This window comes from Miniopterus schreibersii (genome assembly GCF_964146895.1).
Source record: "Miniopterus schreibersii genome assembly, chromosome: 2".
NCBI classification, from domain to species: domain Eukaryota; kingdom Metazoa; phylum Chordata; class Mammalia; order Chiroptera; family Miniopteridae; genus Miniopterus; species Miniopterus schreibersii.
Genome location: NC_138102.1, coordinates 7896252 through 7921688, shown reverse-complemented (window position 1 = coordinate 7921688; position 25437 = coordinate 7896252). Strand labels below are relative to the sequence as shown.

At 38.1% G+C, this 25437-nt stretch overlaps 1 protein-coding gene and 1 long non-coding RNA gene across 6 annotated transcripts in view; one reads left to right on the top strand and one right to left on the bottom strand.

Annotated features, from left to right (window-relative positions):
- CFAP97 (cilia and flagella associated protein 97) overlaps window positions 1-25437 on the top strand; it is a 37281-nt gene that overhangs the window by 3927 nt on the left and 7917 nt on the right. Inside the window, exons 1-3 of one of the 5 annotated variants that reach the window (XM_081128273.1) lie at window positions 7106-7219; window positions 13609-14642; window positions 23467-23735. In XM_081128273.1, coding sequence (XP_080984399.1) covers window positions 13625-14642; window positions 23467-23735 — 1287 coding nt within the window. In that variant the 5' untranslated portion in view covers window positions 7106-7219; window positions 13609-13624. Of the gene's footprint in view, window positions 1-7105; window positions 7322-7837; window positions 7866-10541; window positions 10575-13608; window positions 14643-23466; window positions 23736-25437 lie in introns of those variants that run through there. The other 4 variants (XM_081128274.1, XM_081128275.1, XM_081128276.1 and 1 more) reach the window with 4 other exon arrangements.
- Window positions 1950-7043, bottom strand: LOC308552778. The gene is made up of 3 exons (XR_013998140.1): window positions 6807-7043; window positions 5870-6028; window positions 1950-3196 (listed from the first exon to the last, which is right to left on the bottom strand). It is a non-coding gene; the product is annotated as an uncharacterized lncRNA (long non-coding RNA).

Genomic DNA, 25437 nt, shown 5'->3' with positions numbered 1-25437 from the left:
ATAGCATTTTCTTCCTTTGAGTGACATTTTGGTAATTTCTGCAATATTTCCAACTTTTTCATTATTATTATATTTTTATGGTGCTGTGATCTTTGGTGTTACTATTGTAATGTTTGGGGCTGCCATGAACCACATCCATATAAGATGATGAACTTAATCCATAAATGTTGTGCTCTGACTGCTCTACTGACTGGCCATTCTAGTCTTTCTCCTTGGGCTTCCCCATTCCCTCAAACATAACAACATAGATATTAGGCCATTTAATAGCCCTACAATGGCCTCTAAATGTTCAAGTGAAACGAGTCGCCACTAGTCTCTCACTTTAAATCAAAAGCTAGAAATGATTAAGCTTAAGTGAGGGAGGCATATGAAAGCTGAGACAAGCCAAAAGCTAGGCCTCTGTGCCAGTTAGCCAAGCTGTGAAGTCAAAAGAAAAGTCCTTGAAGGAAATTAAAAGTGTTACTCTAGTGAACATGTGAATAATAAGAAAGCAAAACAGCCTTATTGCTGATATGGAGAAAGTGCTAGTGGTCTGGATAGATCAAACCAGCCCCAACATTCCCTTAAGCCAAAGCCCAATCTACAGCAAGACCCTAACTCTCTTCAATTCTATGAAGGCTGAGAGCGATGAGGAAGCTGGAGAAGAAAAGTCTGAAGCTAGCAGAGGTTGGTTCAAGTCTCCATAACATAAAAGTGCAGGTGAAGCAGCAAGTTACCCAGATCTAAATAGATGAAGGTGGCTACACTAAACAGCAGATTTCAATGTAGACAAAACAGCCTTCTGTTGGAAAAAGATGCCATCTAGGACTTTTATAGCTAGAGAGAAGGCGATGCCTGGCTTCAAAGGACAGACTGACTCTCTTGTTAGGGTCTGATGCAGCTGGTGACTAAGTTGAAGCCAATGCTCATTTACCACTCCAACAATCCTAGGGCCATTAAGAATCACGCTAAAGCTACTCTGCCTGTGCTCTATAAATGGAACAAAGCCGGGATGAACAGCACGTCTGTTTACCACATGGTTTACTGACTATTTTAAGCCTACTGTTGAGACTGCTCAGAAAAAAAAGGAAAGATTCCTTTCAAAATATTACTGCTCATTGACAATGCACCTGGTTACTCCCCCAAGAGCTCTGATGGAGATGTACAATGAGATTAAAGTTGTTTTCATGCCTGCTAACACAACATCCATTCTGCAGCCCGTTGATCAAGGAGTAATTTCGATTTTAAAGTCCTACTATTTAAGAAATACATTTTGTAAGGCTACAGCTGCCATAGACAGTGATTCCTCTGATGGATATGGCAAAGTAAATAAAAAACCTTCTGAAAAGAATTCACCATTCTAGATGCCATTAAGAACATTTGTGTCCAGCCTGTGTGGCTCAGTGGTTGAGCACTGACCTATGAATCAGGAGGTAACAGTTTGATTCCTTGTCAGGGTACATGCCTGGGTTTCAGGCTCAATCCCCAGTAGGGGGCATACAAAGGCAGTCGATCAATGACTCATCATTGACGTTTCTATCTCTGCCTCTCCCTTCCTTTCTGAAATCCATAAAAACATATTTTAAAAGAAAAAGAACATTTGTGATTCTTGGAAAGAGATCAAAAATATCAACATTAACAGGAGTCTGGAAGAAGTGGAATCCAATTCTCATGGATGACTTTGAGGCATTCAAGACTTCAGTGGAGGAAGTAACTACAGATGTGGTGGAAATAGAAGTGGAGACTGAAGATACATGAATGAATTGCTGCAATCTCATGATAAAACTTTACCAGATGAGGATTTGCTTCTTATGACCAAAGGAAGTGGTTTCTTGAGATAGAATCTATGCCTGGTGAAGATGCTGTGAAAATTGCTGAAATGACAGCAAAGCACTTAGAATATTACATAAACTTAGTTGATAAAGTAGCAAACTTCACTGTTGTCTTATTTTAAGAATTTTCCACAGCTACCCCAACCTTTTACTACCACCAACCCAGTCAGTCAACAGCCAACAATATCGAGGCAAGACCCTCCACCAGCACAAAGATTATAACTCTCTCAAAGCTCAGGTGACAGGGATTTTTAGCAATAAAGTATTTTTTATTTAAGGTATATACACTGATTTTAGACATGCTAATACACACACTTAATAGACCACGGTTTAGTGTAGACCTAACTTTTATATGCACCGCGAAATCAAAAAATTCATGAGTTGCTTTACTGCAATATTCACTTTATATTGATGGTCTGGAAACAAACCAGCAATATCTCCAAGTTATGCCTGTAAGTAAAAATATTCACATTTGGAAACTTTCAGACAGAAATGTCTTTGTATTAATCTTCCAAGAGAAAGTGTTACAAAGAAAGTACTGTAAATTAAAGTAGCTGGCATCGAGATAAAGAGTAGATCACAAAAAGAGTAACTTAAGTTTTGACCTGAAGTTTTGGGAAATGTGGTATATCAATTATCTATTGTTGCATAACAGACTACCACCAAATGACAATTATTTTATTTACTTATGATTTTGTAGGTCAGCAATTTGGGTTGGGGGCAGTTGGGCAGTTCTGCTCTTCTTGCCTGTGTCACTGTTGGAGTTCTGGTCTCCCGGTACACAGGCTGGGGCTGCTTGGCCTGGGAGATGGCTTGTCTCTGCTCTGTGTTCTTATCCTCCAAGAGGTTAACTAGGGCTTCTTCACATGGCAATCTCAGGGATGCAATGTGCATCTTTTTAAGGTTTTGCCAGTTACATCTGCTAATGTCTCATCGGCCAAAGCAAATCATATGGCCCAACCAAGAGTTAAATGAGAGGGCCAACACATGGGATGATGATGATGGTGATGACTTTAATCCTCACCAGAGGATGTTTTTATTGGTATTAGAGAGAGAGGAAGGTGAGGGAGAGAAAAACATCAATGTGAGAGAGAAATGTCGATCAGTTGCCTCCTGTACGCCGGGAAACGAACTGCAACCTAGTACGTGCCCTGACTGGGAATCACGTGGGCTTAATATAGGGAGGTGCAATTCATTGATTCCATTACTGTAACAATCTAGTACAATGTACTTTGACAGAATACACTAATTAGTTTCTGATGGCTCATCTGGCCGCTCACCAAAATCAGCAGCATCTCATGACTTATCACTCAAATGTTAAAGTTCACATTTCTTGTTCCTGGAATGGATGGTTTGATATTTCTTCATAATCTGCTTCCATCTACCTATGAGATAAAGAGCCTGGGTAAGGATAGGGCAAGGGATGCAGTGTACAACTATATATAAAGCTTTTATACACCACCTAAGTCAGTGTCTGATTTTTCATTTATTTATTATAAGAAGGAGAACATAATTTGGGGAAGTAAAAATTAGTGTTAGAGAATTAATCAGAATCCAGAACAAGGGTTTGCACAGAGTAGGCCTTTAATATTTTTGAATGAATAAATCTGATATTCTTCTATGATAATAAATCTAGAATAATTGAGTGGACAAAAAAAAAACAGTTATAAAAATATCCTATATTTGAATAGGAAGTTTAACTATTGGAAGTCATTTTTACAACATATGTTCCTCACTACAACTCTTATAAGAGCGATAAGTATTATAATCCCATTTTGCAGATGAGGCACAGAGAGGTTAAATGACTTGCCCCAAATCACACAGCTAACTGGTCATAGGATTCTCCTTTATTATGCTACCTTTCAAATACAATAGTTACAAGTAATGTAATGTCAAAGAACAACACACACTGCTTTTTACATTATACAAATCATGTCTTTACAAAACCAATACAATAATAATGGCATTCATCTGGCTTTTACATAGACTGTAAACTTCTAGAAGGTAGTATGTGACTCTGTTCATTCTTTCATTCTGTCCAAAAATATTAGCCAGCTGCTTTGTTAGAAAATAGTATAAAATATGGTCTATGTCCTTGAAGAGCTCACAATCTACTTGGGATGGAGGGAGGAAGAAGACAGAGGGGGAAAGCATAAAGCAATGTAATACATATAATAATAAAGGCATTACAAAGTTCTATGGTGACAAGAAGAGAGCTACTAATTGTGCTTTGTAGGAGTTAAGGCAAATTCAATGGTTACCTTGTCTGCGAATCTAAGTCATTTAGCTTTCTCAATTTCCACTATTTATTATAGCATTTAGATATTCTGAACTACCCCTATAGAAACTAAAAAATATGAACTTAATTAATTTCAAATGGGTTTATAAGCTTAACCCAGTAAAGATTTCATCCTTCAAAACTTGATTCCTAAATTTAAAAAAAAACAAGACAACTTTCCATTGGTGTACATTTGCTTATAACATAAAGAAAAGCTTAGTATAGATGAAAAAACTTCCAGATTATATGGAAAGGGCTTTTAATAGCTCTTTATAGAAATAGCCAAGCCTATATTTTCTTTCAAGAGGTTTATAAATAAATGAGAAACAATTTTAAAAGGGGTTTTGGGGATATTTACATCTTTTCTGATGAAAGAGTCCAGATTCAGTGAATGTGGGGACTTTTTACACCTATGAGCTGATGACCTTATATGACCAGAACTACGAAGGGGCACAAAGCAAATAAAATCTCTGCCCTGAAGGAGCTTATTTACAATCTAGTTCCTACATTCATTGGTTTGTTCATTCAATATAGATGACTGAGGAAGTGCTCCCTGCAGGAAAAGAAAACCAGAGAAAATTTTGGCCCAGAAAAAGAGCCAAAATTAAAGTGAGATATAATAATCTCTTACTTTTTATTTTTTATCAAGGTATAATACACAGAATTTACTATTTTTACCATTTTTAAGTGCACACTTCAGTGGCACTAAGCATATTCACAGCGTTGCACAGCCATCAGCACTACCCATCATCCCACAAGGAAACTGATCCACTAAACACTAACTCCCTATTCCCCTCTCCCCTCAGCCTCTGGCAACCTCTATTCTAATTTCTGTTCCCATGACTTGCCTATTTTAAATACTTCATAAGTGTTGTCATGTAATAGTTGCCCTTTTGTGTATACCTTCACATGACCGTTCACGACTTCAAGGTTCATTCATATTGTAGCAATGTATCATAATTTCATTCCTTTCAAGGCCGAATAAAATTCCATTGTTTGTATATACCACATATTGTTTTCCACTCATTTGCTGAAGGACTTCTGGGTTTTTCCCACCTTTTGGCTAATGCTACTATGAACATGGCTTGTACAAATATCTCTGAGACTGCTTTCAATTCTTTAGGGTGTATATCCAGAAGTGAAATTGCTGGGTCATATGGTAACTCCATGTTCAATTTTTTGAGGAACTGCCAGTTACAGCAGCCATACCATTTTACATTCCCAATAACAATGAACACGGGTTCCAGTCTCTTCGCATCTTTGCCAACCCTTGTTACTTTGTTCTTTATTTTTATATTAGCCATCCTAATGTGTATGTAGTATCTCATGGTTTTAATTTGCATTTCCCTAATGATTAGTGATGTTGAGCATTTTTTCATGTGCTTATTGGCCACTTATATAACTTCTTTGGAAAAATGTCTATTCAACTCCTTTGTATAATAAGCTTTGACCACAGTAAGACAACATCCCTGGGAAACGGTGACAGCATAGTTTTATCAAGCAGAATCAAGTGAAATCCTTCCTTTTAGCCCACAAAAAGAACAAAGAAATGATTCTCTGTACTTGTTGGCAGTTACAACCAAGTACAAAACGCACTGTGAAGAATGAAACTAGAGCCAGTTCCTCAGTGAGTGTCCCTAGGATATGGCTAACCCTTAGTTCCTTTCTTTTCACTTTCATGTAAAAAATATTGAGTACCTGTTGTATTAATTTCCTATTCCTGCTATAACAAATTACTACAAACCTAGTGGTTTAAAACAACACAAATTTATTATCTTACTGCTCTGGAGTTCAAAAGTCTAAAAGTAAGGCCTTGGCATGGTCTTCCTTCTGGAGGCTTCAGCAGAGAATCCCTTGCTTCCCTTTGTCAGTTCCCACAGGTGCCTGCTTGCTTTGGCTCACAGTTCCTTACATCTCCAATCTCTTGCTGCTTCTTTTTCTTTAATTAAAAAAATTTTTTTTTAATTTGTTCCAGTTTTATGTAATTGACATATAACATTATATAAGCTTAGGGTGTACAACATAATGATATATGTGTATATTACGAAATGGTCATCATCCTAAGTCTAGTTAACATCCATCACCTCACATAGTTAGAAAAAATTTTCCCCTGTGATGAGAACTTTTAAGATGTACTCTCTTAGTAACTTTCAAGTACACCATGTAGTCACCATGCTACTAGTCACCTCTTGCTTCTGTGGCCAGGTCTCCTATTACTGACTTTGATTACTGACTTTCTTGCCTCCCCTCTTAGAAGGACCCTAGTAATTACATTGTGCGCACCTGGGTAATCCAGGTTCCTTTTCCCACCTCAACGCCCTTAATCACATAGCCAAGTCCCCTTTCCCATGTAAAGTAGCATATTCACAGGTTCTAAGGATTAGGAGGTGGACATCTTTGGGACCATTATTCTACCACACCTACTATGTGCCTGTGAATTCAAAACCGAAAAATTACGGCATTCAATGTGCTCTACAGAGATGGATTTTCTCTTACATTGAACTACCCACCTCGTTTGCTAGCAGTAAGAGGGCTTCCTAATGTGTGACCACCCTCTGCACCGGGGAATGCGTTGTCTGAACTGCAACTTGCTGATATAAACAATCACAAAGACACAGCCGCCCCATTTTTATTATTCCTGGTGTTGTTTTGGTAAGGAATTACAAGACAATGAAAGCAACTTTTCCCACCAAATCAGCCACAGCAATTAGGCTCACCAGCATTGCCATTCACTACGGGGGCGGCGGCAACTAAGGCCGGAACGCCGCCCTGGCAACCGCGGGCCCGGGCCCTCGGGAGGACGACGACTTCCCTCACGTTCCGTCCCCTTCGGGCGCCGCGACCCGGCCTCCCGCGCCCCCCGCCGCGCGGGCGGGGCCGCTGGAGCCCCTCGGGGCGGCCTCGGCCGCCAGCCGTCCGCGGGGAGCCGCGCAGCGCGGACGCCAGCCGCCCGCCGCCCCGCCCCTACGAGCTCCAGTCCCTCCTTCCGCTCGCTCCGCCCCCGGAAGCCGAGCGCGCCGCTGGGAGCCCGGCGGAGAGGCTGCGGGGGCGCGCCTGCGCGTGCGCACGAGCTCGGAACGTCGCGGGCTGCGAGCGGGGCGCGTGGGGCGACTTCGGCCTCGGCACCCAGGTGAGCGGGGCGCGAGCGACCTCTTCTTCCCGCGGCCGCCGGCCTCCTCTCGGTTCGGGGTCCGTTTCCCCTCCGGAGCCGGGGCAGCGGCGAGCACTCCGGGTCGGTATGAGGAAGTGCGCGGGAGGGTCGGGGACGCCCGGCCGGCCCCTCGGGCGGCGGGTGTAACCGCTGTGGAGGCGTCGGAGCCGCGGGTCCGTGGGCCGCCCGCACCCCCAGCCTCGGTGGGCACGGCCTGTCCGCATGGCGCGCTCCGGGTGGCGTGGGGGTCTGGCTCAGCCCTGAATCGAGAAGCGGGGGCGACCGGCAGCCGGACTCAGGTCTCCCCCGCCCACCTCCGCGGACTTGCACCTGAACCCGAGGCGTGGGGGGCTGTCGGTTACCCTCCGCCACCTCGCGGGCCGGGAGCGGTGCTGAACGGAGCTTCAGTTCCTGAAACACCGATGTTGACTTGTTTACTTTGGGCCTAGGGCTTCGTGAGGGCGATCGGTTACCCTCTTTGGACCGTATTATATATCTGACCACAGAAACGTAATGTCACAGTAGCAAAATGAGTTTGAAAAATGCCAGATTCTGATTTGTGTGTTCTCCTGATGATCCTTGAGAGTGTTAGCCTTTCTCCTGCTGACTGGGAGCTGTGCTGATGGTGAGTGTCCCAGGCTGCTTTGGCAAACACCTGTCTTCATTGAGCACCACGCAAGGGTCGCTTAGGTCTGATGAGCTACCGTTTAATTTTTTACCCTTTCCCAATATGTTGTAGAGAATCGTTACTGTTTTAAGTCCATGCCGTATTTTTTTACATTCTCTAATATAAATGGAAATCTCATTATCTTTGAAGTAAATATTATCAAAAGGATGGATTGCTTAGTGGATGGGATTGTTTGGGTAATTTTCCCGTAAGTTAAGTTAAATCATCTGAGCTAGTTTAAATCCTTAAATTAACGGTATCTGTTGGATATTATCAACGCAAATTTAAACCTGAAAAGTTTCCCAGGCTTGCCTGTGCGCCAGCTCTCACGCACTGTGGCCACCCAGGGAGATGCCTGCTTACATCTGTGCGGGACTGCACAGACCTTGTCAGTGCATTGGAGCCGGGTAGTGTGGTGTGGGGAACCATCCGGGAAACTAGCTCAGGGAAAAGAGGTGACTTTTCTGCTTACATATCAAAGAGCAGAACCAGCACTCAGTCTTAAGTCTCCAAAGTCCATCAGATAAACATAGTTTGAATAATATTTGTCATATCCTGCTTTAGGCAGTGGGAATATAAAGATGAGCTAACTGTGAGGAGTACCCAGTCTGGTAAGGGGACAGCAAGGCAGGGAACTGTTAGATATGAAAAACTGGAATTTCAAAGAAGTACCTAATCATTTGACTTTGGCAGTTAGACCTACTTCATATAATCTTAGGGGAGGGAAAGAGCATATCCTAATGCATGAATTCCCTCTACAGCATTCCAGCAAGTGGATATTCAGTCTTTTCCCCAACATTATCTAGTGACTCATGGCTCCTCATCTTAGAAAGTAGCCCAGTCCATTATTGAGCAGTCCTAACGTTCAAACTCGGCTTTCATATGCACTCCATCTGTTGATGCCAATTCTACCTCTGGAACTACAAGTAACAGCTCTAAAATCTTTTTTCATTCAGTCCTAAGTATCTGAATACATCCTTTGTCGTTACTTTTACTAGCTATTAGCCTGTTCTGTAAACCCTTAATCATGATTTACATTTTAGACTCTTCACCATAGCCCCCAGAACCAGCTGCTTCATTCAAGAAGTTCAGGGGTGTGCTGTGAAACCATTTGCTTTTAAAATTGAAGAAACTTATAAAAAATTTTATTTCAAAGGTATTCTTAACCATGTAACAAAGTGAGAAAGGAAAAAATAATCACAACTCTTATATCAGCCCTTGATTTTTTTAATTACAGGGTGTATTATTTTACCAAAAAAGGGTAACTTTTGGGGAGGAATTTAGTAACAACGTTTATAAGAGGTGTTCACCATTCAGTGGCCCTTTCGATTTGTTTTTCTTTGTGAATTCAGGCAGCAGACTCGGATTGACAATCATCAGTCGTACATACTCTTTAAGTTGGTGATGACCCACGATCACAGTCCCACAGTCCTTTACTCAGGTTCTTAATTTTTCCCCTTTATCCCTTTTTCCCACCCTTATTCCTTCTCTCCCCTCAAAGGCTCATAAAACTTATAAAACTTATAAAAAATTTTACTTCGGAGGTATTCTTAACCATGTAACAAAGTGAGAAAGGAAAACATAATCACAACTCTTTTATTTCTCATACTCTTAGATATTTAATATATGCCCTTCCAGTCCATGCTCCGTCACTTTATGTTTGTGCCCATGAAGAACTTAGTATTATGTGTGTTTTAAGTTTTTCATAATTGTATTGTTTAATTCTGCTCTTTTAGTAAACATTTTGTAGATCTCAGCTCATCCTTTTTGACTGGTGTATAGTATATCAGTCATGACCATCCTTGTACACGTACCTAGGAACACAACCGGGAATCGCAGGTCCAGTTCATTCTTTTTCACTGTGTAGACTCCCAGTCATCATTTATTTGCTTAATTTGTTGAATAGACCCTATTATAACAGTAATGGAAATATAAAATACACGGTGGGATTGCTGATTTTTCTCCTAGCAGGTCAACTCTTAATTTTTGCCCTTTTTTTTCCTTCTAGTTTTTGTTTAAATGTATAAATTGTATTAATCCAGTATGGGTAAGAATTTTGTTTACTGCGTTTTTCATGCTGATGTATCACGTAAATCATGAATCCACAAACTTTTTCAGCGAAGAGTCAGTTGGTAAATATTTTAGGCTTTGTGAGCCATAGGGTCTCTGTCACAACTACACAACTCTGCAGTGGTAGTGAGAAAGCTGTCAGAGACAATACCTAAACCCTGGAGTGAGGCTGTATGGGATTGTGATTTATAAGATACCTGATCCTCATCTAGTTTCTGGCTAACACCTTCCAAAACCCTTGGAATTTCCCAGGGGTTGAAAGTGGTTACGGTGTTCTTGTTATGTTAATGAGATGACTTTTGGACTCCACCCAAGGGTGGGGACTGGTTTCCAGGATAACCAATCACATTAGAGGTTAGGAACTTTCAGTCTCACCCTCAGTCCCCTTCCTCTGGGGGTAAGGGTAGAGATTGAATTGCCAATGGCCAAGAACTTAGTCAGTCATGACTATGCAATGAAGCCTCTGTAAAAAAAGGGGGGGGGGACCACAGACACGACAGCTGGTTGGTTCTTATTTCAGAGAGCTTTCACTTGGACAGAAGCTCCTTTTTATGCTGGACCTCATCCTGCTTTGTATCTCTTCATCTGGCTGTTAATGTGAGTAAATAGATTTTCTTGAGTTCTGTGAACTCTTCTAGCAAATCCAGCCCAAGGGCTGGTTGTGGGAACCTCTGATTTATAGCCAGTCAGTCAGAAGTACAGGCAACAACCTGGATTTATGATTGGCACCCTGGGTTGGAGAGGACCCTTGTATTACCAGAAAGGGAACCTGGCCCTGAGTGGGTCTGCCCAGGGCTGACTGGTACTGTATGGGTTCTTGACTTCATGCAGGAAAGATTTCCACAAGATGAGTCTACAGGATTTCTAGAGAACGTTTATTAAAACTGGGAACAGTGAGACAGGGAAGGGCCTAGCATAACAGGAGAGTGACTAGAAGGGAAAATGAGCCTAGGCTGGGCTGCTTTGGCTCACTAAGTCGGAGAAAAGAGGGCCCTGGAGACAGGTTCTGGGGGTTTGTCCGGGACAAACTGCCATTGCTCGTTGCTGCCCTGGTTGCAAGCCTCATGGGGGTCCTTTTGCCTGAGGGGGAAGAAGCAGGGAAGGGGAGAGGCTTGGGTGTGCTACTGGGAGGGAGGGTGCTGCTTTTGAGGGCTTTTAAAGGCTGGGCGTTTAGGGGAGGATCTCAATAGAATATTCATCAGTTTTTTGCTGATGTGCCAGAATGAGATTTATTCCCTTAACTGGTTGGCAAATAACACTAATTGAATTTCTGCTATTTCCTTAAGTGGGTAATTTAAGCTGTTTATCCTGTGGTTGGGGAGGAGAAGTGCTAACTATTTACATACTCTTAAGTGTCCTTTGTTTAGGGAAGATAGGATTTACTAGATGGCTGCAAACTGCTTGTTTAACCTTCTGTTTGTTTCCCTGTTCTTGTCCTGGCTTACGGCTTTGTCTCACTTGGAACCTCCAGCTTGTAGCTGGTTAGTCAGAAAGCACAGGTAACACACTGGGTTGGCAACTGGGGCCTCAAGTGGAGGTGGTCTTGAGGGACTGAGCCCTTTTTCTATGGAATCCGATGTAGATAGTATCATTGAGTCGAATTCTCAGACACCCTGTTGATGTCTGAGAATTGTTTTTGGTGTGGGGAAGCCTCTCCCACATTGGAATTTGGTCTGGGAACCCTTTTCAGGCTGTATTCCAATAAAACTTCATTTACCAAAACAATTATCAGGCCAGATTTGGCCTATGCGTAGTAGTTTGCTGACCCCCAATAATTATTTTAATGGAATCATAATATTCCTCTATTCAAGTGTTTTCAATGTTACAAACTGCTATAATTAATAATATTTCTTTTTAAAATTATTTTCTTAGGATAAATTTCCAGAAATGAAGGTACTGATTCAAAAGGTTGGCTTTTTTGTGGCTCTAAAAATTAATTGCCAAATGCCTTTAAGAGACAAGTTTCAGTGTTTATAAATTACTTGAGAGTATACTTTGAGAATTTTGGGAGGAGTTTTCCTTCTGTCACTTAAAATTTTAAAACAAAGAGGTCATTAATCATGTTTAACTTACCTCGTTAGTATTAATAGTTCAAGTTTCGATTAATTTTAAAATCATGTTCATATTTGTTTTTATAAGTTACCAGGTCACTTAAACAATTACAGGCTGCAGAGTATCAGGGCTGATTCAGGATACAGATTATATAACCTTTTATTGGTTGATTGGATATAATGGAATTAATCAAATTGAATATAATGAGCACATAATTGGATTGTTAGCTATATATTGTTACTATAAATGTATATATTCTTTTCCTTTAATATAACTCACTACTTGCCCCTTCTGAATATCAGTTTGAACTCATGACTTTCCACAGAATTACTTTTTCATTTTTTTTGTGTGTTCTGTGTTTTGGTTTTCACTATTGTCCGGCTTGTACAGTGAAAGCGCCTTTGAAACTGGATCCTTTGTTTTATTCCCACTCTCTCAGGCCTGTTTGAACATTGCGCTTTCTGGCAATAGTAAGATATTCCAGGCCCTTCTTGGGTCCCCTCCTCCCCGGTTCCAGAAATGGAATCAGCTGTCTTCCAAGGTCCTGATTTTTTTTTTTAATTAATTAATTTTCTAGTGGTGAATATTATTAGATAGAGGTCACACTCTCAATTCAAGATTATTAGTAATAGAAATTGTGGCACTGTTACTAAGACCAATAAGAATGAGAAATATTTTTTAAAGGCTATGACTTTATAGTGCTGTTTCCAATTTAATTCCAACTGTATAAAGTATTAAAGAATTTTTAAATCAACAGGTCAGCTGGTAATTTAAGGTCTATAACCAAAACAGTGGTCCCTGAACCATGCTAGAGGCAACTACTTTGAACACTTTTATCCATTTTTTCCAATATTTAATTCCATATATCTAAATAATATCCTTTCATTTATCCATTTTAGACAGCCTATCTACTATAAAATGTCTTATACCGATTCCCTCTAACACAGTGAGACATAACATACTCTTCGTCATCTTCCATATGTGGTTATGTCACAGTTTGTGATTAAATTTTTGGAGGTTTGCCTCCGAGCTACCTGTACAGCCTGTGTGTGTGCCTTAGAGTGTTAGTTTCTCTTTAAGGGGGGATAGAGGCAGCCTTTACTTTTCATAGGAGCCATCTCCTCTCTGCTGCTGCTGCGTCAGCACTGCAATGATGGAGCAGAGTAGGGCAAAGACAAGTACGGAAATGGCGAAGTTTGTCCAACGTCACTGACAGCTTTCACTAAAATGATGTGTGGGCTGGTTTAGCTTATTCTACACTCTAATTGTACTTAATTATAGAAGGCAGATTTTCCTTAGGGTTCACCTAAATTTCCATGTTTGTAATGTGCCTGCCTTGATATGATCCATTTTGATTTTCTTGTGAACTGAACTATTAGACGTATTTTTCAAATCATTGGCACAACTTGTAATTGCTCCTATAGCTCCATCATCACTTCGCTGGGTTATTGTTTTTTTGGGGGTCATGTTTCTCTTGATATGTTACCCAATCTTCTCAGTTTGGAAAAACTATGAATTACTATATAAAAATAAAAAGTATTCAAAAATTACTCTGATGGTTACATTTTCCTGTTTTCAGATATATTTTTGCCATTATGGATCGGTTTGGAGATATATCAGAAGGTGAAGTGGACCATTCTTTCTTTGACAGTGACTTTGAAGAAGCAAAGAAAAGTGAAAGTAACTCAGTTTTTGACAAGCAAAATGATAACCCTAAAGAGAGAACAGACAAAGATGCGGTAAATGTAAACTCAAAACTTGGAATGCAGAGAAAAGAAAATGATCTTACTGAGAAAGGAAATGAAAGAAAAGAGGAAACTCTTCCAGAAGAACACCATATAGAAAATGATGATACACAAACCAGAAATTCTTTATCATTGAGCACTTCTTCAGGATCAGAAAAATTGTGTGATGCTACAACAGGACATAAAATACACGTGACCATTCCAAATAGAATTCCCAAAATGGGAAAGGCAGGTGAAGATGATTACTATACAGATGGAGAGGAAAGCAGTGATGATGGGAAGAAACATCATGTCAGGTCCAAGTCAGCTAAACCATCCAGTAACATTAAAAAAGGCATAAGTAAAAAGTATTCCAAAAGCAGTTCCTCTTCCTCTTTGGCCTCATCTTCAAGCTCAGGTGCAGATTGTTCAGGTACAGACTCTGATAATTGTACACCTGATTCTTCATCATTAAAGAAACATCTCTCTGATGTAACCCACTTGTCTCCAAAACAGAAATATAAACTAGGAACAAAAACAGGAACACAGCCTTCAAGTACTAAACCAAAAGTCGGTGACTACACTGAGGAATCTGAAGATACTGTGACAGATGTTACTCCTTTATCAACCCCAGACATCAGCCCTGTTCAGTCTTTTGAACTGAGCGCATCAAACGATCAAAAAGTAAAGGTTAAAAAGCAAGAAAACGTGAGTGAAGAAGTGTATGGAAATGTTGAGGATTTAAAAAATAATTTGAAATCGGCCAAAGGGAAAGAAAAACATGGGTTCAATCTCACCTCGAAGTCTTCAGTGTTGGATTCCAATTTAGACCACAGATATAAACAAAAAGCCTTACGTGACACAATGGACCTGAATCACCTCTTGAAAGGTAACTTTTCTTTTTCAAAACTGTATATTGAATTTAAACATTAAACTTAAAGGTATATTGAGTGTAAATATTAAATGCTATGAATTTGTGTTGATTTTTCTAGTAGATATGTTTTGTTGTTTGGGATAATTGATATTATCATAACTACTAAATATTCCATTTTACGATAAGAATATCAAGAATATCATTATTTATATGATCTCAAAGCTAATCAACTAGGCCTAGAAAATACTTCACACTTTTTTTTTTTTAAATGCCATGCAAACTCAAAGTGCATAGAGGGACCAAATGGAAAAAGATAATTGAGCAAAGTGGAGCCACATTTTCCCATATTTGATAGAAACTTTGGCATTACGTCTATTTATCTTTCTTCTTTAAGAAAGGCAACAGCACTGAGGTTAAAATAACGTGACCTATTGTCTTCATACCAGGGAAAGTGGCAAGAATGCTCGCAAATGAAAGAGCTCAGAGTAAACTATAGGATACTATTCAGATTTTAAGATAAAGGCTTGAAAATGATTATGTAGTTGATGAAATAGCATAATTTGCATTTTAGTGGCTTTAAAATATAAATATTTTTATTAGAATAATCTTTATTGCTATATTTCTGTAAAAATTTATTATTATCCATATTTTGTTTGAAATGAACAATATATTCCAGTGAAATAAAAGCAGCTTCAGACTTTCCTTTGGACTTGTTAATATAGCTAAAAATATTGGGCTTGCAGGTTAGGTCAGTTGAAGATAACATTTTTAAGTTGTAAATAGGATTCTCTTTGTTTGAAATGTAGTTGAAGGAATTATGAAGCTAAATCTTTAGCTTTGTAATTTAAATAATGGTGGAAACGTAAGGGCATAAATAAATCCCTTATTTAGTCAAATAACTCAGTCAGATTGATAAAAATGTATTTTGGAGCAGTTTACACTTGTTAATGTTTCCTCTTTTGTAGGTTTGCTTTTCCCTTTGCTCTGATTGTCCCTATGTATTGTGTCTGAAACATCAGACTCTTCACATTGGCCATCACCACCTAGTGGCTAAGCCTCCACTCAGTATATCTTTCCTGATAAAGGGACATTCAATCTCTTAGAACTTTCAGGATTGAAGCACTTTCTATTCTTGCCACTCTGCTTCCAGAGTGATCTTTTAAAAGTAAATCAATTCTACTAGTTTCTTACCTCTTCAATGGGCTTATTCTTATGTTAAAAATAAAATCCAACCCTGGCCAGTGTGGTTCAGTTGGTTAGAGCATCGTCCTGTACACCTAAAGGTCACCAGTTTGATCCCGGGTCAGGGTGCCTGGGGAAGATCACAAATGGATGTATCTCTCCTCCCTCTCCCTCTCCCTCTCCCCCCTCCCCCTGCCCCCCTGCCCCCTCCCTCTCTAAAGTAAATGAATGAATAAATAAAATCCAAATTCCTTATCATAGCCTAGCAGACTAGGTATCAGTGATTCTTATCTCTGGCCCAGTACATTAGTGTCATCCAAGGAACTAGTAAAACAAACTGTTAAAACAAATATTGATGCCTAGGCCCGGCCAAGGGCATTCTGATGCAGTTGGTCTACTATGCTATTAAGGTTGGTGAGAACCATTGCTCCATGTCATGTTCTTTGCCTCCATCCTTCTTAAATCTCCTATTACTTTGCTTCAGTCTCACTGCTTCCTTAGTATTCTTGGAACAGTTTGCACTTATGGGGCATTTGCACTTTGCTGTTGCCCTTTTCTTTGCATGGCTACTTCTGTGTATCAGGTCTCAGTTTATATATCACCTCTTCAGAGATCTTTTCTTAACGTTCTATTTGAGTAGCTTCTCACTCTTGACTGCTGCTTCTCTGTCCCAAAAGCCTGTTTCCTTCCTCAGAATACTTATTAGACCCTGGAAGTCGTGTAATTTGCTTTTCTCCCCCCTTCGAGTGTAAGCAGCAGGGGTCAGCATCTTATTCCTTACTAGAATCCCAAAATCCAGCAAGTGTTGGCACGTAATAGACAATATTTGTCAACTGAAGGAACTGAGGAAGCTTCTGTTGTTGCACAGCTCTAATGGTTAGGAAATGTATTTCATGTTTCACTGAAATTTGATTTTGTATCCATTATCCGTTAGTCTTAGGTTTGCCATCTGAAACACACAGAATAAGTATGTGCCTCTTTCTGCATTATAACCTTTAGTATATTTGATAAATATTCTTCTCTAAGGAAACTCTCTAATTCTTTATCAAGCCATCCAGTGTAACAGTTTTCACCTAAAAAAAATTTAATATGGCCACTTTCCAGTCTGTAACATTGTTTGTATGATTCATCAGTTTGATAATTCATCAAGTTGAGAACTGCATCCCATCTTTTTCACATTTTCATTTACCATATTAGAAGTTAAATCAGAAATTTATATTATTTCATTAAAGAATAGTAGTAATAAACCCATTATGTATTAACATAAGTAACATGTTTTATGAAACAGTTATATTTCTAAGATTTTTTGATTTTTGCTAATTGCAAATGACTGGCAGAAGATCACTGGATTTTCATATCAGCTTCTGAATACAACTGTTGTGATTTATTGTTTTTGTTGAAGTGTATTAAGAAAATATGGCCTTACACAGATATATGATTGGAAAATAGAGGAGTATTTTAATAGCCTTTTCAGTTAAGTTTAGATATTTTTTGCTACCACACCAATATTCCAAAAGTATTAGTTTCTTAAATGTTAGTTGCAATGTGAAATTTGAAACTAATATTAATTTATAGTCTATTACATTAGAATTATCAATCTAACATTTTGAATGATTTTGTAACGTGATGGATGAGTTATTTGGAAAATATTGGTTCACTGGGCTACAAATGACATATTTCATAATATACTACACAGAAATCATAGTCATTAATATCACTACCAGTCTGATTAGAAAGCTCTTGGGAAGCTGTCAAATTCAAGTGTACCAAAAATTTAAATTTTTGCTAAAATGCTTGGGTTTTATTATTGCCAACAATACTGTCAGTTGTTTTCCTTGTAGTGACAGGGCTGGCTTTTTTTTTTTTTTTTAAGTCAATTTTTAATGCAAAAATTGGAAGGTGGTCAAAATTAAGCTATAAAAATCCATCTGATGAGAATGCAGATTGCTCACTAATATTTTGTGTTAATAATATGCATCTTAATATATATTTGCCCCCTTTGTGCTAAATTTTTACTGCTGCATTGTTCTTAATCATTTATACTGTGTTTTATATGTGTTTAAAATGGCAGCTTAACATTTGGCATTCTAAAATATGTTATGAAATTTTTCTTATAACATTAGGTAAGAAAGTTAACATGGATATTGGAAAGATATAATATTATAGAAGATTGAAGAGTGTAATATGACTTACAGGTTTTATTTCTTTATGGTATTATTTGTCTAAAACATAATTTTCATTTTAAAGGCCCACTGTTCCCATTTTTTAGTTTTACAAGTGCTATTTGATTCCACAAATTTATAAGCATCACTCTATTCTCCAAGTGAGAATGAGAGGACACAGCCAATTTATTTTAGGATGAAAACACTTGACTGTATGGAATTGTGAGGTTTAAAAAAAAATCTAATGGAAATAGTCTGATTTCTGAGCTTTTTGTTCAGGAACATCAATGATTATTTGTATTGGTTAGGATGACTTTGTATGCAAGAAGCAGAAATTTCTAATGAAACAATGTTTCTCACATATTAGGAAGTCCAAGATAGATAAGGCTTGAGGGTTGACAGAATCAGTGGCTCAAAAATGTCATCAGGTACCCAGATTTTACCACTTTGTTTCCCCAGCCCTGCTGTTGGCTACTAGGAGATGCCTGTAGTACTTTTTAGTATTCACATCCAAACATGACTGTCCTGAGAAAGGGAAACTGTCGCTTCCCCTGGCTCTCTTAGAATGGAGGGAACTTTTTAAAGAAGCACTCTCTACTGACTTACACTTATGTCTCATTGCCCAGAATTGGGTTACACTCCCTGGAGTTAGGGGTGGGAATCAAGAGAGGTCAGCTTCCCTGAAGGAAAGGGACAGATGTCTTTAAGTTAATTAATTAATTAATTAATAATAATAAGGATCTGTTAAGAAAGAGGAAAGTAGAAATATATGCTAATTGGGCAAACAACTTTATCCACTAGGCCAGAGCTTCCCAACTTAATATTCATACATGTTACTTGGGGATCCTGTTAAAATACAGATTCTGGTTCGGTAAATCTAGAGAAGAACCCAAGGAGCAACATTTCTAGCCAGGCTGCTGGTGATACCAATACTGCCGATCCAAGGACCACAGTCTAATACCAAGACACTAAAAATGATTTGGTTCCATGGAAAGTAAATGCAGGTATCTCTCACTGTTCTTGTCTAATCTAGTTTTGAAACTTAGTTGGATATGGACAGCCTTTTATTTTTTTAAATTTTTTTAAGAGAGAGAGAGGAAGATATGTTTCAAGTACTTTGTATAGGTAAGATTGGGTCAGTTTAGGAAGAATCTGTAGGACAAAATAGAGACAATTTAGAAATGCTCCACCTTAAATTTTACTGCATAGATTCTGCATAAAATAGATATTTTTTTAGATGATATATCCTGAGAATAAAAGTTAATATAAGAGAATGAAATGGGATTAAGGAAGCATAGATGAGCAAAGACACTGGTTAAACTTACTGCTAAACTGATACCAACATAGGAGGGAATGAAGCAAGTGCCTATTCAAGGGGAAGCTGTGGGCCCTATTACACTCCATAAGAAAGAGGGTGCCTCTGCAGTAGTCCCCCTTTTTCCTCGGCATATGTTCCAAGCACCCTGTGGATGCCTGAAATTGGTGATTATACTGAACCCTGTGTATACTATGTTTTTTTCCTATATATACATACCTATGATAAAGTTTAATTTATAAATTAGGCATAGTAAGAGATTAACAACAACAATAATAAAATAGAACACAACAGCATACTGTGATAAAAAGTAATGTGAATGGCTTGGGGGCCATTATTAAGTAAAATAAGGGTTACTTGAACTGTCACAAGCACAGCAGCACTGCCACAGTTGATCTGATAATCCAGGCAGCTATAAGTGACTAAAGGGTGGGTGGTGGACGAAAGCATGTGTGTGCCGGACCAAGGGATGATTGACATCCCAGGTGGGACAGCATGAGATGTCATCATGCTACTCAGAATGGCACACAGTTTAAAACTTATGAATAGCTTATTTCTGGGGTTTTCCACTTAATACTTTTGAGCCACAGTTCACCACAGGTAACTGGAACCCCAGAAAGCAAAACTGGGGGAGGGGGAGTTCTGTACTGAGATTAGCTGCTTGCACACCCGCCCTGGCAGCGTGTTTTATCCCTTTGCTGGCAGGCTGCCGCGAACAGGATTCAGGTAGGTGAGCAGGAAATCTCAGATATTCTCAACACACTACCAAGTGTTAACAAACATTTGAGAAAAGCTAAAATCGAGAGAAGCCCCAGACTCATAGATAAAGAACATAATACTTGAAACAGAGTTAAAAGTGAAGCTCAGTGATTTTAGAGTGGCAAGGACAAACTATCTTCACTGATAATATTGATATGATTTGCTTTTTACATTCTTCTGTCACGTGTATAGTGGAGTTTAGCACTAAAAGGGACAAAATGTTTTACATTAATAAACTGACCAAATACTCTAAATAAGGATTTAAGAGCCATTGATTTGAAATGTATGATAAAACTAAAACAGAGCTGAGTGATGAAATTAACAAAACCATAATCATTATGAAAGATTGATAGAGCAATTAGACACCCCCCCCCAAAAAAAAAAAGAACACCTTTAACTGCCCGTTTGTGGACTACACTTGGACCACGGGTATTTTGTCTATCATACAACATTTTTTTCAATTGATGGTGTATCAGTGGCTATTTCTACATAATGAATTACCCCAGTGTTTAGAGTCTCTAAGCCCGGCCGGGCATGGCTCAGCGGTTGAGCATCGACCTAGGATCCAGGCGATCAGGATTCGATTCCCGGTCAGGGCACATGCCCGGTTTGCGGGCTAGGGAGCCGATCAGTGACACTCTCATCATTGATGTTTCTATCTCTCTCTCTCTCCCTCCTTTCCTCTCTCTGAAATTAATAAAGATATGTTTAAAATAAATAAATAAAAAATAAAAAGAATTACCAGATTAGAGTCTCTAAGTCAGGGGACTAGGATCATCTGAGAGCCCTTCATTCACGTCAGGTGTGGGCTTGGAATGACATGAGCAGCTGAGTCTGCTCAGACGGGGTTCCTCAGTTACCTGTAGCTCTTTGGAGTCCTTTGAGAGTCTTCTTCCAGGAAGGACTAGAAAAGAAAAGCGTATTTTTGAATCCCGTAAGTCCTCGCTCTTTTATATTGTCTGTAAATTTTGCTTGAAAATTGACGAGTTCCTTTTTCAGTCCATTTTTCTTTCTTATTATTATGGATAAAATAAACCACTGATAGTTTCAACATTCTGTGTGATTTGCTTAGCCTAGTCCACCAGTGGCACTAGGTACTAGTCAAACAGCCAGCATTGTTCCTAAAATTCTGCCACTTCATCAGCAATCCCTTCCTCGTAGGCCCTTCTAGCTCTACTTGTCACATGGTCTCAGCCAGTGCTGTCTAATTTAGGTTTTTGTTACAATAGTACACCAATTCCTGGTACAAATTTTGTATTAGTTACTGCTGCTCTGATAACAAATCACAAAATGTAGTAATGTAAAGCAGCAACCTAGGAAGACTCAAAAACTAGGATCATAGTGGCCCTCTATGTGGTTTGATTTCCTCACAGCCTGGCAGCCTGGCAGCTGACTGAGGGCAGTCAGACATAGAGGATGGCTCAAGGCCCCAAGGACAAGTATTCCAGGGAGCAAGGCAGGGAGGGCTGCAGCTCCTTTTCTACCTAGCTTTGAAAGACACACTTTGGCTGTATCATATTGGTCCACATAGTCACAAGCCTGCCAGATTCAGAGGAAGGAGACTCGAAGAATGTCACAGAATTTCTCATCTAACAAGTTGTTCACAAAAAAGACCAAGAAATTTAGTAAATTTTATTATTATTCCTTGAAATGTGACCTGTCAATTTATAAGTTTGAATTTAAAAAAAAAAAACAACAAAAAACCTTTTAAAAATCACTTTAAAAAGCAAATACCATTGTTTGTTTGTTTAATAGGGATCATGAATATGCCTACAGGATGGAGCTAAAAAATTAAAGAGCTAATATTATACGAATAAGGTCTTAATATGGCTTGGGATAAAATTTTCAGTGGTAGCTTTACAAAATTTTTAAAATGCTGTATCTCTGCTTAGGTGAAGGTGAAGCTGATACTTCTAGTAAATGGTGTTAAATGACTCAAGAAAGGGCTCTAGTGATGGGACACTGATACTGAAATACTGTAACAAGTTTGAAAAAAATTGTCTCATTGAAAAAAATTAGGGAAAAGCATATTTCATAAATATGTGAATTTACATTTTTATATATTTATATAAATGTTTGCATCCCTGAAAGTTTATTCAAGTTTAAAAAAATTTAGATCTTAATTGTAAACACCAATGGGCCATATACAGGGGTTGGCAAAAGGAGGTGTACAGTTGTGAATAAACAAGACAGTTTGTTCTCGTATTATTATTTATTTACTGTATTACAACTGTACACCTCCTTTCGCCCACCCCTATATTTGAGGTTGCTGCACACTAAAGTCTGTAGCCACTTTAGAAAAACATAATACCTGGTATCAGTAGTTAAGCACTTCATATGTATACTTTTCCATCAGAGTTAGAATGCTAATTTTAAAAATAATTAAACTTCCTTTACTTAATTAGTTTATTGCCATTGCCTTATTTTACTTTTTGAAACTTTCTTAAAATGCCATTAGGAGAATAATTTACTTTTAATTCCCTTTATAATTTCATTTTAAAGGCTTTTATATATGGCTAAATTAATCTAGGAACCTTATTAAATTCTACAAAATGAGCATTTAGAAGCAAGATAATTATGTTCAGCCCACCTATGTCTTTCTAAATGTGTTCTCATTCAGGTTTTGTTGTTAACTTGGTATTGTTTTCAGCAAATCACCAACCATTAATTTCCTCATTTTTTTCTACCAGGAAGCCACTGTTAATAAAATTTATTTAAGTTTCTGTAATCTTTTATTGTCTTTGGTTAAATGTAGGGAGGTAGACTTACAGTTTTTGTGACCTTGCTCAGCTGTTTAAATTTTCTGTACCGTTCACATTTTTAGATGAGGGTTAAAAATGCCTCTTCCCCTTACGGCATTGTGCTTTTAACAGTAAAAAATGCTGAGCCAGTAAAAGAATTAACAGTTACTCAAGTAAAAACAAGTAACGGTTACATTAAAAAATGTAAAAAAACAAAACAAATGTGCCAGTATATTATTAATCTAATATAGTGTATTCATTTTTAGTACAGGCTTAAGCTGAAACATTTAGCAAGCTTAATATTTTTAGAAACTTTTATGTGATAATCATAGTATGCAAAATATTTTTCTTGGTTAAAAACTTTTTATACAATGTATTCATATTGGTTTATGTTTAGTCAGGAATGAAATGTTTGACTTTTCAGAAGTATTTGTTTTAATGTCAATATTATGATCAAAAATCTCCTGTAGTACAATATTTTCAGATTAAGTTGAAAGTTTCAGAATATTCTGAGTTTGTTTTTACCATTTTCTAGCCATTATTTTATGTCATTAACATTATTTCATCCATACCTTTTCATAAATTAATGTAGTTTTCCTTTTTAAGAGTTAAAGCATGTACTATCATATTTCTGTGCTACTTTCTTTAGTCATTTTTCCTTCTGTTGTTCATTTCTATAGCTTTTCTGGATTTGGATAAAAAGGGACCAGAGAAACATCTCTTAGAGCAGCCTTCAGTAGCACCTAGGAGAAACTACTCTTTCACAAGAGAGGAGGTGAGACAGATTGATCGGGAAAATCAGAGGCTTTTGAAGGAACTCTCAAGACAGGCCGAAAAACCAGGAAGCAAAAATATGATTCCTAGAAGATCAGTTGGTCATCCCCCTAAGTTATATCATAGTGCTGTCAACAGACAGAGAGAACAACAAAGGATTGAAAGAGAAAATTTGGTAAGTAACTGAAATTTTTTAGTCCTCAAGGAAGTGCACTTGTATTGATTTTTAAGTCCAACTTACTGGAAACCCAGAAACAGCCTGATTTTCCAACTCAATTATATAAAAGTAGGTTTAGATGTATTTGGCTTGAAGTACCTAATGAACTAGGAGCCTGTAAGATACAATATGTAGATTTTATTTCTAGCAAACCATATTTTAAGGGAACCTTAAGTGAAAATACTGAAAACTCTTATCTATTTGACTAGATCTATTAAGTCATTACGGTAGTGAGGGAGGTGTCCAAGGGTCAGATGTATATATTTTCTGTGAAGTATTCAGTCACTAGCTAAATCTGTTTCATTTTATTGTGTCCCTGAAAATTAATACAATTTATATATCACTTATTTTAAAGAATAAAAGGTCAAATTTGGTGGTCTGCTACTTGAATGTATGAAAGACATTGTTAAAAAACATAGTTATCCTTCAGTGTTCTAAGGAATATATATGGGGACTATTGAAAATCTTCCCATTAGAAACATATTATTTTCTTTATAAAATTCATAATAATTGCTGATGTTTACTGAGGTCTTATTAAATGCCGGGCATTTTTCTTAGTGTCTTCCAAGTATTAGCTTATTGAATCCTGGCAATAATTCTTTCAGGTAAGTACTATTTTTATCCACATCTTAGAAATGAAATAACTGACACATAGAGGATTTAAATAGTGAACCCAAGGATATAGAGCTAGTAAGTGGGTGAGAGAAGATTCTAAACCCACACAGAGTCTTAAACTAAAATTAGATCCTTAATGAGCACATAAATTCAGTCCTAAAATAATTGATATTAACAACTACTAAAACAGTTTCCAAAATTCACACTCATGTTTCATCATCAGTACAGTCCTATTTATCTAGATACCTACCTGAAATTGTAATAATAGCAAAGTCTTAAGTCCTTCAGGAGAGTTACTCTGCATGTGGCAAGGAGTAGACAGCAGCAGAGCACACTGAAATGAGTTGGTGGGTAGTGATCTACATGGTAGCTTTCTGTATATCATTGTAGCAATTTCAAGCTAATTCTGTACCTTTTAAAAACTTTTCTTGGCTATTCCTTTGCATTTGTCCTTCATAATGACATTCTTTTTTCATTTAAAAATCTATTATAAATTTTTATTGGAATTGTGTTAAATTTACATTTTAATTGCAGAGTTTGTTGGCACTCTTAGCATTACCTTCTTATCCAGAAATATGGTATATCTTCCCATTTATTGAAAGCTTTTTTAGTAAAGTAGAGTAGTTTTGTTTAAAACTATATATTTTTAAGCTTTGTGCATGAAATATTTTTCATTACATTTTCTAACTGCTTCCTTTTGTAAACATGATTTTTGTATATTTATTTTATAACTACCCCCTACTAAATGCTATTTAGAGCCACATTGGCTCTGATGGTACTTTATTGTGATTCACTTTATTTATTTATGTTTTAACTGCTAACCCAAGGATCTTTTTTCCATTGCATTTTAGAGAGTGGGGGGGGGGGGTGGGTACGTCACTGTGAGAGAGACATGGATTGGTTGCCTCCAGTACGTACCCTGACCTGGGATCGAACCTGCAACCTAGGTATGTGCTTGACCAGGAATTGAACCTGTGGCCTTTTGATGCATAGGGTGATGCTCCAACCAGCTGAGTCACACTGTCCAGAGCTGAGCTGATATGCT